This window comes from Dreissena polymorpha, chromosome 8, assembly GCF_020536995.1.
Source record: "Dreissena polymorpha isolate Duluth1 chromosome 8, UMN_Dpol_1.0, whole genome shotgun sequence".
Taxonomy (NCBI): Eukaryota; Metazoa; Mollusca; class Bivalvia; order Myida; family Dreissenidae; genus Dreissena; species Dreissena polymorpha.
This window is the reverse complement of record NC_068362.1, coordinates 71,381,150-71,399,200: the sequence shown is the minus strand read 5'-3', so window position 1 is coordinate 71,399,200 and position 18,051 is coordinate 71,381,150. Positions and strand designations below refer to the sequence as shown.

Here is an 18,051-nt window from a genome sequence, read left to right as displayed (position 1 = left end):
AGAAGTACAGAGTATTCCCTGCCACAGGTGCATTGTTGCAGAAAGGGTTCAGTAAAGGTTGTAGACACAAATTAGTAACTTCTTAAATAATTAGGCCATGGTGAAATCTTGACAATGTGAGCTGTAGCCCCTGGAGGTAATAACTCTGTAGAAGACAAAAAAAGGCATGCAAAAGCAGTATGTGCAAAAGCGCACGAAAAATTTATATATAATTTTAAATAAAGGGCAATAACTTCTTATAAATAAAATATTAATGCAATTGCAATATAATTTATCTCCAGGTGCTACAGCGTATATTGTCGATATTTGGGAAAATATTGACAATATGCGCTGTAGCATATGAAAATATTTTTTTTGTCAACATTTTCCAAATTGTAACAAGCTGTTAATGCAAATAAAGGATGCTGAATATCAGTCCAAAGTGATGAACTCCATGTATCATACTTTACATCATTATGATAATGCTAGCAATAAATGTACATTATTTACTTTAATTTACAAGAAGTATTTTAATTTGCTGATAAAACAGTATATTCACCTTGCATTATTTCTAGTTAACGACTGCTCAGTACTACTAGTCTATAACCTCTTCAGTAAATTTCACAACACAAATATTTTTAAAGCTGTCTTATTGTCATCTAGTTGATATGATAATCTGTCTAAAGTCTCAAATGCTGTTTATGTAAGAACACCTAGTATTTGTCATTGATATATAACAATTCTATTATAAAATGCACTTGCTTAACCCTTTCACGCATAAGAAGCAAAGTGAAAATGGCTATGTGCAAACAGCATAAAACCAGAACAGCCTGCAAGTAACTTGCAGACTGTTCAGGTTTTATGCTGTTTGCTGCTCATCAGTATCTAGGGATGGAAATTAAGCCTTGGAAACTTGAAATTAGTAAGAAAGGTCTTAAATTTAATTTAACTTTCAAAGTGACTACAAATGCATAAAAATACATATCTAAGTGGTAAGGATTAATTGTGTGGTATACATAAAAAAATTGTGCAGACCATTAAGGACCTTATGGCATAAAAATGACCTCACAGACAGTCCGAAAACTTTAACGGACATCAGCTTCCGGCTTCATTCTGATCAATCATTTTGGGCTGACTGGTCAGTCCCTTGATGCAATGAGTCTTACACTGGTCTCACACTTTAGTTAAATCGTAAAGACCAAAATCACAATAATGCTGTATCGAGCTTGATAGAAGAGGCTCGTTGGAAAAAGGCTGGAAGTTCTTGGTTGAGATAATCTCATAGCCAGCTCATCGTCTGATGCCGCTGTCCGCTGTCGTCGTGCTAAAACCTTAACATTGGCTCTAAAATCAAAGTGCTTCCAGTCAAAAAATACAATGCAAGGGAAGTAATAAGCTTTTAAAGGGAGATAATTTCTAAACCTGCCAAATGATATATTGAAATTTTATTTCAAAGCGGCGCAATAGGGGGCATTGTGTTTCTGACAAACACATCTCTTGTTCAACTTAAAATGTCACCTGACAACTTCGTACATATTGCTACATTTAGCATTTGGGCTATTCATATCTACTATGACAAGCTATAGCTTTGATGTCTTTCACATTTTACCGTTGGTTTAATTTGGGATTATTGTATGATTAATAAACATAACTGCAATATAAAAAAATAATTTTTTTGATTCAGTTTCAGTGCAAACCTTGTGTCCTCCTGTATGCAGGTTCCCCTCATTCGACAGCAGTTGAACATCCTGGCCACAGTTCAGCTTGGAACCGTCAACACACAAAATGTGAGTGGAGTGGGTATTATAAAGGGAAATAACTTTTGTAGGAAAAGGAAAAAGGATATATTATTAAATTCAGAATTTAATAGGCACGCCTTGCATTAGTTTGTCCAAGGGTTAACCGTAAATTAATGGGATAAGGCAATGTTTGTTTATCATTAAGAAGTATAAACCCATGATTGTTCAAGACAGTTGTTGATTGAGAGTTATGCATTTGTTAATATTTGTTAGTGTTGTTATTCTTCCTACAGTAGGAGGCATTAATCTAATCTCATGTCTATCCATATGTACCGGTATGTACATTTGTTTCGAAGTCTTGTTCAGACTGTTGTCTTATTGTATAAGACAATTTAAAAATAAATTGCCAAAAATGATTAACATGAGATTACTTTTCTCATGCAAAACTTCTGCCCCCAGCTTTAAAGTAAAGGTCAAAATTGCAGGTCAAATGTTACATTTGGGGAAAACTTCAATTTGCCAGACTGAAACTTCAAAATTTATCAGGTCATTTTTACAAAACTTTACTAAATGTGGTTATCAAATTTTAAATTCACATGCAAACTTGTTACCAGGTCAAATGTGGCCGCAACACATCTTGTTGATGGCTTTTATCTACAAGTAATTATATAAACTTCTTTTATGATGACATTTAATTTTGGGGAAAATGTTGTGTCTTTGTCTAAATACTTGTCAGTGGGGGCATCTGTGTAGTGACAAATATAGTGTTCACCTGGGAGTACTATTTTAAATGGTTTAAATATGCCCCCTTTGAAGAATCGAAGATGTATTGTTTTGCATTAGTCTGTCTGTTTGGTAGCTCAATCAAGCGTTCCTTTATTAGCACTTTTAAGAGAAGGCTTCAACAAATATTTAAAAAAAAAACAGAAAAATAGGTGTTATACTTTGGAGAAAAGGAAGACGCTCATTAATTTGAGGTCAACATGTCACAGGTGTAGGTCACAGGGGCTTGGCACAGTTAAAGTTGTTTCAGCATGATATATTTTAAATTGCTTGAACTAAGATCATACAAATTGGTACAGTGGTACCTTCTGAGAATAGAAAGATGCCTATTGGTAATGATTTTGCAGTCACCAGGTCAAAGGTCAAGGTCAGAGGGTCTTGTTTTGGCAGCATTGAAGTGTTGATATAAGAAAAAATCTAAGCCACATTTTGATTTTTTGGTCACCTGGTCAACATTCTAGGTGACATGAGTTTGTATTGAGTCCTACCCAGTAAGTTTCTTCATGATGTCTAGAGATTGCTGTTAGCTACGATCATCTAATTTAGTTTGCTGCTTACTTGTGAGGAAATAATAATGCGTATAGATTTTAGGTCAACAGGTCAAAGGTCATGAGAGATTATAAAACTTATAACAGGCAATATGTTTCAAACAATAAACTGAGAATCCTTCAATCTATGATGATGCAAACTGTTGTAGTTGTTACTTGGTTGGAAAGTAAGATGCCTGTACAATGGCACGAGGTCATCTTGTCAGAGGCCAAAGTCACAAGGGCTTGTGTAATGATAATTTTTTACACTTAAGATCTAAAGAATTCTTAGGATCAATATAATCAGTATGGTGGTTAGTCTTGACAAAGGATGCACCCTAATAAGTTTCAAATCAAGAGATACGGTAACAAGGAACTTTTTGCTGCAAGCCTAGGGATTTGGAGGGTGGAGGGACTTATGAGTGTAACAAACATCTTGAATACTTAATTAAGTAGTGTTAAGTAAATGTACTATTTAATAAGTGTCTGTGTCTATATTGAGTGTACTTGTAATACATTGTATTTTCATTTCTTCCCTTCTTTCCTCATATTTTATTTTACGATGCATTTAATTGTAAACCGAAACATCTACCACAGTCCACAAATCAATTTTGGGGATGGATTAATAGAAATTAACTCCACGCACATCTAATCTAACATTGCTTAATGCCATTATAGCTCTTTTATGCCTAAATTCTGTTTATGGATGTATTTTGGTAATTGCTAATGAATCTACCTGTATTTAATCAGTACATGTATCTATAAAGCTTTGCTCTATTTGTATCTATTAAGCAATTCTGTCTGTATGAGAACTGTCAGGTAAGTGGTAACCATGGTAACAGCATTGGCTGGGTGCTGTTTTTATTTCCCCTTATGTAAAAAACTTATATTCTTATTCTTATATATCAACCACAAGTATGTTATCATGATCAGTATCACTTCATTGTAGCGCTCACATATTGAGTGTTGACTATGAAACTTTTGAATCCAAAAGAAAAAAAATTAAGCATAATGCAGCTTTTATTGATTTGTAGTCTCAATTTTAGTAGCACAGTACATCGGAACATTTAAATATTTCATAGCAGATTTCATGACCAAGAGTTATATTACCTTTATTTTAATAAAAGCTTGAATAGAGGGCTTCATTTTTTTATTATGCCCTCAAAGGAGGGCATATAGTGATCGCAATGTCCGTCCATCTGTCTGTCCGTCACACTTTGCGTTTAGATTTCGAAAAATGCTCATAACTTCTATGTCGTTTCAGATGTAACATTCATATTTGACCCCTTTGACCTTGACCTTGAACTTAGGGTCCGCGTTTAGGTTTCAAAAATGCGTTTAGGTTTAAAAAAACGCTCATAACTTCTATCTAAGCGTTTATTGGGGGCATATGTCATCCTATGGAGACAGCTCTTGTTTATCCCTGGAGTTGTTCAGGAGCATTAACATACCAGTTGATGGAAAACATTTTTTAATATGACAGTCTGGCTCGAACTTTTTTTAATGGTTTACAAAAAGCTTCAGCTACAGTTTTGTGTGTGTGTATTGCACAATTAAAACATTAATTAGGCCCACATTGAAGGATGAAAAACAGCATAAGCCCACAACCCTTTAGCCCTTAAATTTCTTCTATATATGTAAGAAGTAAAGAAAAAAACACATCTGTGCAACTGTGATAAAAATGTTTTAATCTTGCCATGGTTTCAACTTATAAAATAAGTCTGTGGGGCATTTCTTAGGGAATCTATGGTATGTATTACAATGTACAATATATTAAGAGTATCTGCAGTTTTCTACTGTGTTAGTAATGTGTCATTATAGTCACACTTCATACCAAATTGTATATCAATACAACACACTCTTTAATAAGCAGAAAATTTATCTTAATTTAAAGTTCGTAAACACACTTTTGTGTGATGTTTGAACAATATATCAATCTGAAATAAAAAAATGTTTTGCAACAAATCCTTGAATGCTGGTTTATTTGTTGTATTATGCTATTTTGCCAAAATATATGTTAAATAAACACCTGCATATATAACTGCACCATTTGCATAAATTTTTTCACAAAACTGTATGCTTTGTTGGATTAAAAAATACAAACAAAGAAAGAGTGTTCATGTGGGCACAGTTTAAAAACACAGTTAAACTGATAAATAATACTGATAAATAATACTATCAATTTTTATACACAAACAAATCATGGAAAAGTTTTTATTATTAATAAAACTATGTACAGAATATTACAAAAATGTATTCAGAACATGAAATGAACTGTCTTGGGCAAGAAAATCACCAAAATGATGTCCATTTCAAAGCTGATCTTGTATTCCAAATTCATGCAATACAGTTTTCCAACATGTATCCTTAGAGAAGGTTTAGTTCCAGCATCCAGCTGTGCAGTTAACCAGTTGTTGATTGCTTTGTGTTTTTTGTGAACACAAGTATTGCTTAGTATAATGATTTATACTGAACAGAATTTTAGTTAATAAATCCATAAAAAAAATCCAGTAACAAAACCCTTTCATATTTTCACTTCATTTGTTTGATTTTAAACAGTTTTTTTAATCGCAATGGGGCTTATTTTGAAATGTTAAGTGATTCCCCTTATCCTTTGGTAACTATAAAAATGTACCTTTGCGCATATAATCTGACCTTGATAAAAAAAATCATATTTGAGTGGAAGGTTTGGTTTGTGTTTTGTGAATACAGCTTGTTTGCTGCTTTTATTTAATACATGGAATGGCTTACTGATGTTTGATAAAATTTAACAGTGTTATTGTGAGTTGAACATAAACATGTGATATGCATTTTGTTTTTCATAGTGAACGTCTGTGATGAAACAACATGTTGATTTGATGACAAGTTGGGCATCTATGTTATATTCTCTGATAAACAACCACCTTACATTTCATTAAAGAATTGATAATTCTGTGATCTATTACAAATGTGGGTAAAATTATTTAAGTAATCATTTTCTTAGAAAAGTTTATCCCACGCTCATACTTTGTGTTTAGTTTAAACCTATTTATTTTAGCTTGATTGCATCGAAAGCCTAAGGCTTATATAAAGTTTATAATAAACGCTAGGCAGACACCATCCATTACACCACGGCAACCTCTATATACTTTGTGTTTACAACAGTACTATGTGTAGATTTTTATGTCTCCCAGTCTATACTGGGGGACAAATTGTGTTTGTTGTTTGCATCAAACTTTAACATTGGCCATAACGTTTGCAATATTGAAGATAGCAACTTGATATTTGGCCTGCATGTGTATGTCATGAAGCTGCACATTTTGAGTGGTGAAAGGTCAATGTCATCCTTCAAGGTCAAAGGTCAAATATATTGGGGGGGGCATAGTGTTTCACAGCCACATCTATTTTAATCATGATGTTAAGAGACTTGTGCTGTTTTTTTAGGCTGATCGAACGCTGGTACATAATGCTCAGAACTTGATGAAGAAAATTATTGAAACAGTAACTGCATGTGAGGCTGTTTGTGTTAAGGTAAGCTCTTTTTATACCAAAATATTTATATAAACTCTCAATTTCTCATAAGGATCACATGGTGTCCATTAATATTTTTGAGGCTTTTTCCATGTATTGATGCCAATTCACAGAACTGAATAAAACAATATTTGTCAATATAATTTTTTTATTCTGAAAATAAAATAAAATTAAGTCTATCTAATTTGTTGTATCGTTCTGTGGTAAGGATACATGCAGGTTGTATGCTGTTAAGAAAAAAGAATTTGATTTTCGTAGCTGTTTTTCTTACACGGATACCATTTCTCAAGCTGCCAGTGTCACTATCCCACAGGGTGTGCAGCCCAGCCTGCATACGGAGTCCCCCAGTGCCCATCAGCTGGCCATGCGCTGGCGTCAACAACTGACCGCCCACAGGCAGGACTGTGTCCTTGAGAGCGACCTTGACCTTCTGGGCCTGAGGATAGTGGAGAGCGGCACACTGCCTCCATCCCTAACACAGATATTCTCTGCCTAATCATAGAATTTGGTAGTAGTAGATAAATGTTACAGTGATTACAAATATGGCGATGACACTAAAAATATTGCATTGACAATTGGATACAGGTATGCAATGTGTAAAGCGTCTATTGGTATGTTTCAACAAATGATAGCACCTGCTTGTAAAATATCACGCCATATAGTACAAATTACTTTATATATGTTGCACTTTAAGCTGTTGTCTTTTTTGGTGAACATATTTATTTCCCCAGTTACCCAAATGTAATGGTCCATTGCCTTAAGGTATTTGTCTTTCATGTTTTATGACGTACAAACAAATGATACTCGTGAAAAATAAATAAGAATCTGAATACTTAAAAGTAAATATGGGATGCCACAAAATTGTATGTACTTAATTTCTGTTGATTTAATGTTTAGATATTGCTTAAAAGTTGACACCTGAATCTCATGAACTGGTAGGTAATTGTAAAGGCATGAATTTTAGCTGTCAGAAATTTTGGCAGAATTATGGCCCTTTGTATACTCAAGTGAAAATATCTGATAATTTCTAATTTACTTTTTTTAATTCACACAAATTATCAGAGAAGTACAGTTTAATGTCTTGAGAGTTAGTGACATACCCTTTGTCTAAATATGTCTAATGGGGGCATTCATGTCTGTCACACATCTTGTTCTAAAATATAAAAAAATATCCTGTGCAGCGTAACAAATATCATAAGGTGTCTTGCTTTAGTGTTGATGTTTTCATGATATTTTATTTTTATTTTATTTAATAAACTTTACTTCATGTTTTTATTATGGTGCTTGAGATGGGCTGGTGAATATGGGTTGTATGAATTATCACGTTAAAGTATGCTCATGTGATAACTATTTGATTTAAACATCTTAGGCATTGATAACATGCTCAGTATCTTCTTGCTTTCTCAGTCTGCATCATTTTGTCTATAGCTCCAGAATAACGTATCCTCCCCCCAAGGCAGAGGGATATAGAATTTGCATTGTCTGTCAGTCCGTCTGTCTGTCGCAAAATTATTTTTTTGTGTGGGGGATATCAATTCAACTAGTTTGCTTGTTTTACATCAGAGGTCTGTTTTTAATTACTGTAAGAAATCTTCAAAATGATGAGTTACCGTAGAAAAAATATGGAAAAAAGAATACCCATCTTGATTTAATACTTACAGTTGTTGCAGGTCAATGAAGGATAACTGAGATTTTGTGTGAAATATTTGTCTTTACCTTGAAATCTGTGATTAATTTACTTGTGATACATTATACATTATTTGTAATGTAATCCTGTAGCTTTAACCAAAGGCCAGTGTGTTATTCAAATTTGTCAGCATTTATTATTTTAATATATCTGTTTGCATGGTTTTTCTGTCTCAATATAAGACAGATTAAGTTCAGATTATTGTATCAACCAATATTTGATTGAAAATATGTATATATTTCATTTAGCAGTTTATTTTACATCTAAAAGTGTGCATTTGTATGTCACTGCCAACATTTTATCTGTTTTTCAATTATATCCATTATTGAGACACTCACAAATATTTCATATAAATTCATAATGACTAATGTACATTCTCTGGATTAATTCTTGTTGAGCTTTTTTAAATTGAAATTTTATTGACTTTATTATGTGAAATCTTTTCCTTTCTAAGCAAGACTGTCTTGATTAATATTGTAAAGAAATAATGGCCAGTGAATCCATCACTTTATAGAAAAATCTATAGAATACATGTACTACAGAAGGCAAGCCAAGTGTTCCCAGTTTACTTATAAACCTACACTTTGCTCCTTATAAGTATTCTTACAGGAATTTCAAAGGTTTATTTTTAACCAGGTTTTTAACCAGGTTTTCCGAAGGAAAAAACTGGTTATTAGATTGGCGAATGCGGGCGGGCTGGCTGGCTGGCGGGCGGGCGGAACAAGCTTGTCAGGGCCATAACTATGTCGTTCATTGTCAGATTTTAAAATCATTTGGCACATTTGTTCACCATCATTGGACGGTGTGTCGCGCGAAATAATTACGTCGATATCTCCAAGGTCAAGGTCACACTTTGAGTTCAAAGGTCAAAAATGGCCATAAATGAGCTTGTCCTGGCCATAACTATGTCATTCATTGTGAGATTTTAAAATCATTTGGCACATTTGTTCACCATCATGGGACGGTGTGTCGCACAATAGAATCACGTCAATATCTCCAATGTCAAGGTCGCCACGACTAAAAATAGATTAAAAAAAAAAAAAAAAACTTACAAAGGGGGTTAATTTTGTTTGTTCATTTCAAAAGTTCAGTTTGAGTTTTCTCCCTTTATCAGATTTTTTTTCACAATGAAAACCTGGTTTTGTGACAATTTTGTCCCTTGTTTAATATTTTTCTACACATGATTAGTTATAAAATAATTATTTCTGATTTATACATTGTATTATGAAACATTAAGTTTTAAATGTAAATATTCAATTAATTAAAATATATTGACTGAGCGTTAAGCTTAGAACTCCCTGTAATTTACTTTTTAATGGTCTAAATATGTAATGATTTGCTCATAACTTTAATGTACAAGTGTGTATTATTATTTTTAATGATGTAAACATTAAAGAATATGTATCATAAATATGTGCCTTATTTGCTATGAACCACATTAAAATTTTACACAAAAGTTTCACAGTTCAATTAACAATTTTAATGAAACCATATATTGTGCCATAATGAAAATGTTCAGATCCCACTGTGAGCGAACAATATCACTTAGCAAAACATTATTGTAAAATTGCCAAACAAAGATACCGAACATTCATGTCACATTGCAGGATATATAAATCTACAAATTTAGACGGCAATGTCATATTGCACGATGTAAATTTTACACTGAAATCAACAATCTCAAATTAAGAGGCATTAATATTGCGATGCTTGACATAGATGTCACAGTAAAAAATGTTAATGTCACTATGCTGACATCAGTGTCACATTATAAAATATAATTGTACAGAATACGGTTAGTGCCATCTACAATCTAGCCCTTTTTTATTAAGGGCGAAACTAGACACACGAAGCGATACACGATGTTTTGCGCGTCAGTCGCGGCGAAGTACGATATATTAAACACAATAAATCGCCAATGTGTAGGTAACCCAAAAGGCTATATATCGTGCGTCGACGGTCGCGCAAAATATCGTGCGTCGCCGCGACTGTCGCGCAAAATAATGTACATCGCCGCGACTGTCGCGCAAAATAGTGTGCGTCGCCGCGACCGTCGCTCGAAAAAAATCGTGCGTCGTCGCTACTGCCGCGGAAAATACCGTGCGTCGCCGCGACTGTCGAACACAATATCGTGTATCGCTCGTTTGTCGTGTCTCGCGTTCAAAAGGCGAAACACGAAGCGACGCACGATATTTTGCGCGACAGTAGCGGCGACGCACGATATTTAATTATTCAAATATCGCCCATATTATCCGAATCGTGTGTATCGCGGCCTAATTTCAGACCGCGACACTAGACACACGAAGCGATACTCGATATTTTGCGCGACAGTCGCGGCGACTCAGATATGTGTACTGTTCAAATATCGCTGTAATAAAATCGCCTGTCGACTGTCGCATTTTCAAAAAATCAGGGAGACAAAAAGGGGATATTTTTACGTCACCAAGCATGTTCATCATATCGTATAAATATCTTATAATATTATTTTATTATAATGTTTATGGCTGATCAGCAATTAAAATGTATATGATTGATATAGCAAGCTATTCGCTTCTTATACTTCAATCTGGCCATAAATAAATATTTAATATTACATAAATATTATATATATACATAGGATCTGACACGAATTGTCATATCATACCATATTTTATTAAACGAGTTCAGAAATTTTGTTACTAACGAATTTCCCGGACGAGTTTAATAAAATATTGTATGAAATGACAACGATTGTTAGATCTTTTTATCACATGCTTTTAAATGAGCAAATTAAATAAATATTTACGCAAACATAATGATAAATCCCGAATGTTATTTACATTTCGTGACGTCTTTGGACGTTGCAACGTCATTTCAGCAAATTAACAAAATACGATTGGTAAAAAACGAAAACTAAGCCAATGAAAACGCTTTAAAATGTTGTATTACACATGTGTAATATAAAAAATATGTAATGGTTGTATTACATGGGAACAGGGTATAGCATGTGATAAAAACGTATAATTGATTATATTTGATGATAGGAAAATCGCTTGGAATAACGATTTTGAATAAAACACTGAGTTCCCAAGGTTGAGTTATTAGTTGTTCGATTCTACGGTTCAACATGCATTACGTTTTTTTAAATCTTATTAGACATGCACAAAAGTAACAGTTTGAACTTTATCTGAATATAATTATATAATAGTCATTATTAACCAATATGAAACAAACGTTTCGTTTGCGCCCTTCAAAAGCGTTTTTGTTAGCCAATATAAATATTATACAAGAGTTCCGCGGTCGGAGATGACCGCATTGAAGCCGGATTTTTGATTTAAATGACAGGAAAGTACCTTTCGTGTTTTTGTCAATGCAATACTTAAATTACTGAAATATTGTTCAAAGGTCAAAATGAAATGTAAGTACTTTTCAAGGCATGAGCAAACCTTGTGTTATGTTTTGAATGCATGCATATACATGAACAACAATAACATTTAAGGTCACAAATATGAACTTGAATTGACAATTAGGAAAGTTTGATCTCAATTTTTTTATTTTTTAACATTTTTACATTCAAGGTCACGGTGACCTTGACCTTAAAATGACCAGTGGTCATCTACTAGTTCTGGCCAACCTTCATATCAAGTTTGAAGACTCTAGGTCTAAGCATACCAAAGTATTAACAACTTTAACATATTTACATCCAAGGTCACAGTGACCTCGACCTTCAAATGAATGACCTTGAAATGACCAGTGGTCATCTAAGTGTGCTTGCAAACCTTTACGTCAAGTTTGAGATTCTAGGTCCAAGCATACCAAAGTTATAACAATTTTAACATTTTAACATTGAAGGTCACAGTGACCTTGACCTTCAAATGAATGACATTGAAATGAGCAGTGGTGATCTTCTAGTACTGGCCAACCTTTATGTCAAGTTTGAAGACTCTAGGTACAAGCATACCAAAGTTATAACATGGAATACGAACTTTAACATTTTTACCTACCAAAGTTATAAGAACTTTAACATTTTTACATTCAAGGTCACAGTGACCTTGACCTTAGAATGAATGACCTTGAAATGACCAGTGGTCATCTAAGTGTGCTTGCAAACCTTCATGTCAAGTTTGAAGACTCTATGTCCAAGCATACCAAAGTTATAACAATTTTAACATTTTAACATTTAAGGTCACAGTGACCTTGACCTTCAAATGAATGACATTGAAATGACCAGTGGTCATCTTCTAGTACTGGCCAATCTTTATTTCAAGTTTGAAGACTCTAGGTACAAGCATACCAAAGTTATAACATGAAATAAGAACTTTAACATTTTTACATTCAAGGTCACAGTGACCTTGACCTTCAAATGAATGACCTTGAAATGTCCAGTGGTTACTTACTAGTTCTGGCCAACCTTCATGTCAAGTTTCAAGACTCTAGGTCCAAGCATACCAAAGTTATAACAACTTTAACATTTTTACATTCAAGGTCACAGTGACCTTGACCTTCAAATGAATGACCTTGAAATGTCCAGTGGTTACTTACTAGTTCTGGCCAACCTTCATGTCAAGTTTCAAGACTCTAGGTCCAAGCATACCAAAGTTATAACAACTTTAACATTTTTATATTGAAGGTCACAGTGACCTTCACCTTCAAATGAATGACCTTGAAATGACCAGTGGTCATCTGTTAATCCTGGCCAACCTTCATGTCAAGTTTGAAGACTCTAGGTCCAAGCATACCAAAGTTATACCATGAAATAAGAACTTTAACATTTTTACATTCAAGGTCACAGTGACCTTGACCTTCAAATGAATGACCTTGAAATGACCAGTGGTTACTAACTAGTTATGGCCAACCTTCATGTCAAGTTTCAAGACTCTAGGTCCAAGCATACCAAAGTTATAACAACTTTAACATTTTTTATATTGAAGGTCACAGTGACCTTGACCTTCAAATGAATGACCTTGAAATGACCAGTGGTCATCTGTTAATCCTGGCCAACCTTCATGTCAAGTTTGAAGACTCTAGGTCCAAGCATACCAAAGTTATACCATGAAATAAGAACTTTAACATTTTCGAGCACGCCGCCCGCCCGCCCCCCGCCCCCCCCGCCCGCCCGACAACATCAATCTATAAGCCGAGATTTTTTCGAAAAAAATCCGGCTAAAAATTGTTGTTTGCACTTTATGCAGTTTTATTTTTGCCGATAATTTATTTGATAAAGCATTAAAAAAGGTATTTAAAAGGTAAAACAATACCAGCAACAAAAATAACGTCTAATAAATGTATTAACAGTCTGGACATTAATGTTGCTCGTCAATAAACTGGATAACCTATACATGATGATTGTACTGAAAAGAAATCTTCTGGTTTCATATTGATGTCTTACTTGAAGTTAAACGTTATCTACAAATCTGCAATCCTATTGGAAGTGATACAGATAATAATGATTAACTCTCTTAAAATTGATATAAATTTGACTCCATTGTTCAAATTTCTGAATAGTTTTAAACATATATCCTTGTCAATATATATCAAAATTATTATGAAATTTTAAACAAGAGGGCCATGATGGCCCTGTATCGCTCCACTGTTTTTTTTTATGCGAAAAAAACGCGCAATGCGCATGGGTTGAAATGTACACAAGCATGCGACTTTCTCTGTCTATCCCTCGTTCCACTGGGCGCTTAAAGTTGGAAGGATGAGCATTTTTATATATGGAAAAAGTTACTACCGTGTTAACTAAACAGACTAAAAAGCCCGGGAATTGTTCCTTTGAAGCACAGTCCCATTGCTTATAACGTAGGTACATTTATCTCTCCAAAAGATGTCGTTCTTTCTATTTCACATATTTTTAGATGCTGAAGATCAAATATACGCATTTGATTTGAAACAGATTCACAAGACCCGTAGGAATCAAAATGCCTTAAACCTTTACCAAACGACACATTTTGGACTTTCCCAATTTGAAAAAGGTTGCAGATGACAAATTGTAATGGAATATTAAGGAAATAATCAAGTAGGGTAGAAATAATTGTGATAAAAGGAGAAATTGCTCATATTGAGCAATTTCTCATTTTATCATAATTATTTATAAAGTCGTCAGCTATAAACCCGTAAAATCCTGTTGGTGTTTGGTAAAGGGTTAATAATCTCTGGTCCCTTCTTAGAGCCTTTCACACATTTATAACAAATACAATAGTAGCATCTTTCTTTGTAAAGAATCATCTCAAACAAGGGCTGTTTGTAAAACATGCATGCCCCCCATATGGGCTGTCAGTTGTAGTGGCAGCCATTGAGTGAATACGTTTTTTGGCACTGTGACCTTGACCTTTGACCTAGTGACCTAAAAATCAATAGGGGTCCATCTGTGAGTCATGATTAATGTACCTATGAATTTTCATGATCCTAGGCGTAAGCTTTCTTTAGTTATCATCCGGAAACCATTCTACTGTGTGAAGTCACCGTGACCTTGACCTTTGACCTAATGACCTGAAAGTCAATAGGGGTCATCTGCGAGTCATGATAAATGTACCTATGAAGTTTCATGATCCTAGGCGTAAGCGTTCTTGAGTTATAATCCGGAAACGATTTTTCTAAGTTGAGTCACCGTGACCTTTGACCTAGTGACCTGATAATCAATAGGGGTAATCTGCAAGTCATGATCCATGTACCTATGAAGTTTCATGATCCTAGGAATAAGCGTTCTTGAGTTATGATCCAGAAAACATTTTACTATTTCGGGTCACAGTGACCTTGACTTTTCACCTGAGAATCAATAGGGGTCATCTGCGAATCATGATCAATGCACCTATGAAGTTTCATGATCATAGGCATAAAACGTTCTTGAGTTATCATCCGGAAACCATTTTACTATTTCCGGTCACCCTGACCTTAACCTTTGACCTAGTGACCTGAAAATCAATAGGGGTCATCTGCAAGTCATGATCAATGTACCTATGAAGTTTCATGATCATAGGCATAAGCGTTCTTGAGTTATCATCCGGAAAACATTTTACTATTTCGGGTCACCGTGACCTTGACCTTTGACCTAAAAATCAAGAGGGGTCATCTGCGAGTCATGATCAATGTACCTATGAAGTGTCATGATCCTAGGCCTAAGAAACCATCTGGTGGACAGACATACGGACGACGGACGGACCGACATGTGCAAAACAATAAACACCCTCTTCTTCGAAGAGGGGCATAAATATAATTAACAACTCACACATCCCTTTGACCAACAGGCCTGAGAATATTATGATAATCTAAAGATTATTTCTTATATTTATAAATGTATTTAATTAAGTAATACATTTGACTTCTAAGATCAATTCATAACTTATATTAAGAAAATTATAAAATGATCAGAAATATGTATGGATTGTTGAGCAATTGACAATCATATCTCCACAATTCATGAGTCACAATTCACAAATGGAACAATGAATCATTAGTTATTAAAAAGCAGCATATACGATAGTTAAGAACATTGCACTTCATTAATTCCAACACCTCTTGGATACAAAGTTTGAGTTTACAATGCAGTATCATATATTGACTTTTCTGGAAACAATTAAGTTCATGGAAGTTGTGTTTTAAAATCATATTATTAAACTGGCTTAAACACTACAAAAAAGACATTAAATAAAGATGTCATCCGAATTTTTTTATCCGGATATATGGTCACTTTCGACATATTTAAATCAATCCAGACTTTTGACAGTTTATAAGAAAAAACATTCAGAACACATGTTCTTACTTTAATTCCTTTTAAAGCAGTCACCATCTGATCTAAAATGGCACTAAATGACAGGTTTTTATCTCATGTTTACAAGATGTTGTTGTTGTTGTTGGTCACAGCCACCTGGCCGCAGTAATCTCCCCTGGTAAACGTCATATGTTCAGTTTTGTGACCTCCCGGGACAGGGTCAAATTTGAGCCCTGGGGAATAATTTGAACAAATTTGGTAGAGAACTATTAGATTTCACAGCATACCAAATTTAGTAGCCCTAGGCTCTATAATTAAGAACAAGAAGATTTTTGAAGTTTGCACAAAATAGGCCTTATTTTAAGCATATGTTCATTTTTGTGACCCCTGGGGCAAGGTCAAATTTGTTCCCAGGGGCATAATTTGAACAAACTAAGTAGAGCACTATTAGATGTCACTACCTACCAAATTTGATAGAAATAGGCCCAATGGCTATGGACAAGAAGATTTTTATAGTTTGCACAAAATGGGCCCAATATAAGCATATGTTCAATTTTGTGACCCCTGGGGAACAGTCAAATTTGATCCCAGGGGCTTAATTTGAACAAACTTGGTAGAGGACTATAAGATGTAATTACATACCAAATTTGGCAGCGCTATGCCATACGGTTATGGACTAGAAGATTTTTAAAGTTTGCACAAAATAGGACTTATATAAGCAAATTTTCGATTTTTGACCCCCCAGGGCGGGGTCAAATTTGACCCAAGGGGCATAATTTGAACAAACTTGGTAGAGGACTATAAGATGATTATTACATACCAAATTTGATAGCCCTATGCCATACGGTTATGGACTAGAAGATTTTTAAAGTTTGCACAAAATAGAACTTATATAAGCAAATTTTCGATTTTTTGACCCCCCAGGGCGGGGTCAAATTTGACCCCAGTGGCATAATTTGAACAAACTTGGTAGAGGACTATTAGATGTCACTACATACCAAATTTGGTAGCCCTAGGCCCAATGTTTATTGACAAGAAGATTTTTAAAGTTTTCACAAAATAGGCCTTATATAAGCAAATTTTCAATTTTTTGACCCCCCGGGGCAGGGTCAAATTTAACCCCAGGGGCTTAATTTGAACAAACTTGGTAGAGGACAATAAGATGTCACTTCAGACCAAATTTGGTAGCCCTTGGCCCAATGGTTATGGACGAGAAGATTTTTCAAGTTTTCACAAAATAGGCCTTATATAAGCAAATGTTCAATTTTTTGACCCCCCCGGGGCAGGGTCAAATGTGACCCCAGGGGCATAATTTGAACAAACTTGGTAGAAGACTATAAGATGTCACTACATAGAAAATTTGGTAGCCCTAGGCCCAATGGTTATGGACAAGAAGATTTTTAAAGTTTGCACAAAATAGGCCTTTTATGAGCAAATTTTCAATTTTTAACCCCCCGGGGCAGGTTCAAATTTGACCCCCAAGGGCATAGTTTGAACAAACTTGGTAGAAAACTATAAGATGTCACTACATAGCAAATTTGGTAGCCCTAGGCCAAATGGTTATGGACAAGAAGATTTTTAATGTTTGCACAAAATAGGCCTTATATAGCAAATTTTCAATTTTTTAACCCCCCGGGGCAGGGTCAAATTTGACCCCAGGGGCATAATTTGAACAAACTTGGTAGAGGACTATAAGATGTCACTTCATACCAAATTTGGTAGCCCTACGCCATACGGTTATGGACAAGAAGATTTTTAAAGTTTGCACAAAATAGGCCTTATATAAGCAAATTTTCAATTTTTTGACCCCCCGGGGCAGGGTAAAATTTGACCCCAGGGGCATAATTTGAACAAACTTGGTAGAGGACTATAAGATGTCACTACATACCAAGTTTGGTAGCCCTAGCCCCAATGGTTCTTGACAAGAAGATTTATAATGTTTGCACAAAATAGGCCTTATATAAGCAAATTTTCAATTTTTTGACCCCCAGGGGCAAAGTCAAATTTGACCCCAGGGGCATAATTTGAACAAATTTGAAAGAGGTTCACCACAGGAACATTCCTGAGAAATTTCATCAGAATTGGACCAGTAGTTTAGGAGAAGAAGATGTTTAAAGAAAAAGTTAACGGACGCAC

The 18,051-nt window shown here is 34.7% G+C and overlaps 1 protein-coding gene across 2 annotated transcripts in view; it reads left to right on the top strand.

The window, feature by feature from the left end:
* The window catches only part of LOC127842268 (uncharacterized), a 74,721-nt gene extending 65,085 nt beyond the window's left edge, over positions 1-9,636 (top strand). The window contains exons 28-31 of one of the 2 annotated variants that reach the window (XM_052371696.1): positions 1,664-1,766; positions 3,821-3,847; positions 6,452-6,538; positions 6,852-9,636. In XM_052371696.1, coding sequence (XP_052227656.1) covers positions 1,664-1,766; positions 3,821-3,847; positions 6,452-6,538; positions 6,852-7,034 — 400 coding nt within the window. In that variant the 3' untranslated portion in view covers positions 7,035-9,636. The remainder of the gene's footprint in view (positions 1-1,663; positions 1,767-3,820; positions 3,848-6,451; positions 6,539-6,851) is intronic. The other variant, XM_052371697.1, reaches the window with a different exon arrangement.
* The last annotated feature ends 8,415 nt before the right edge of the window (positions 9,637-18,051 follow it).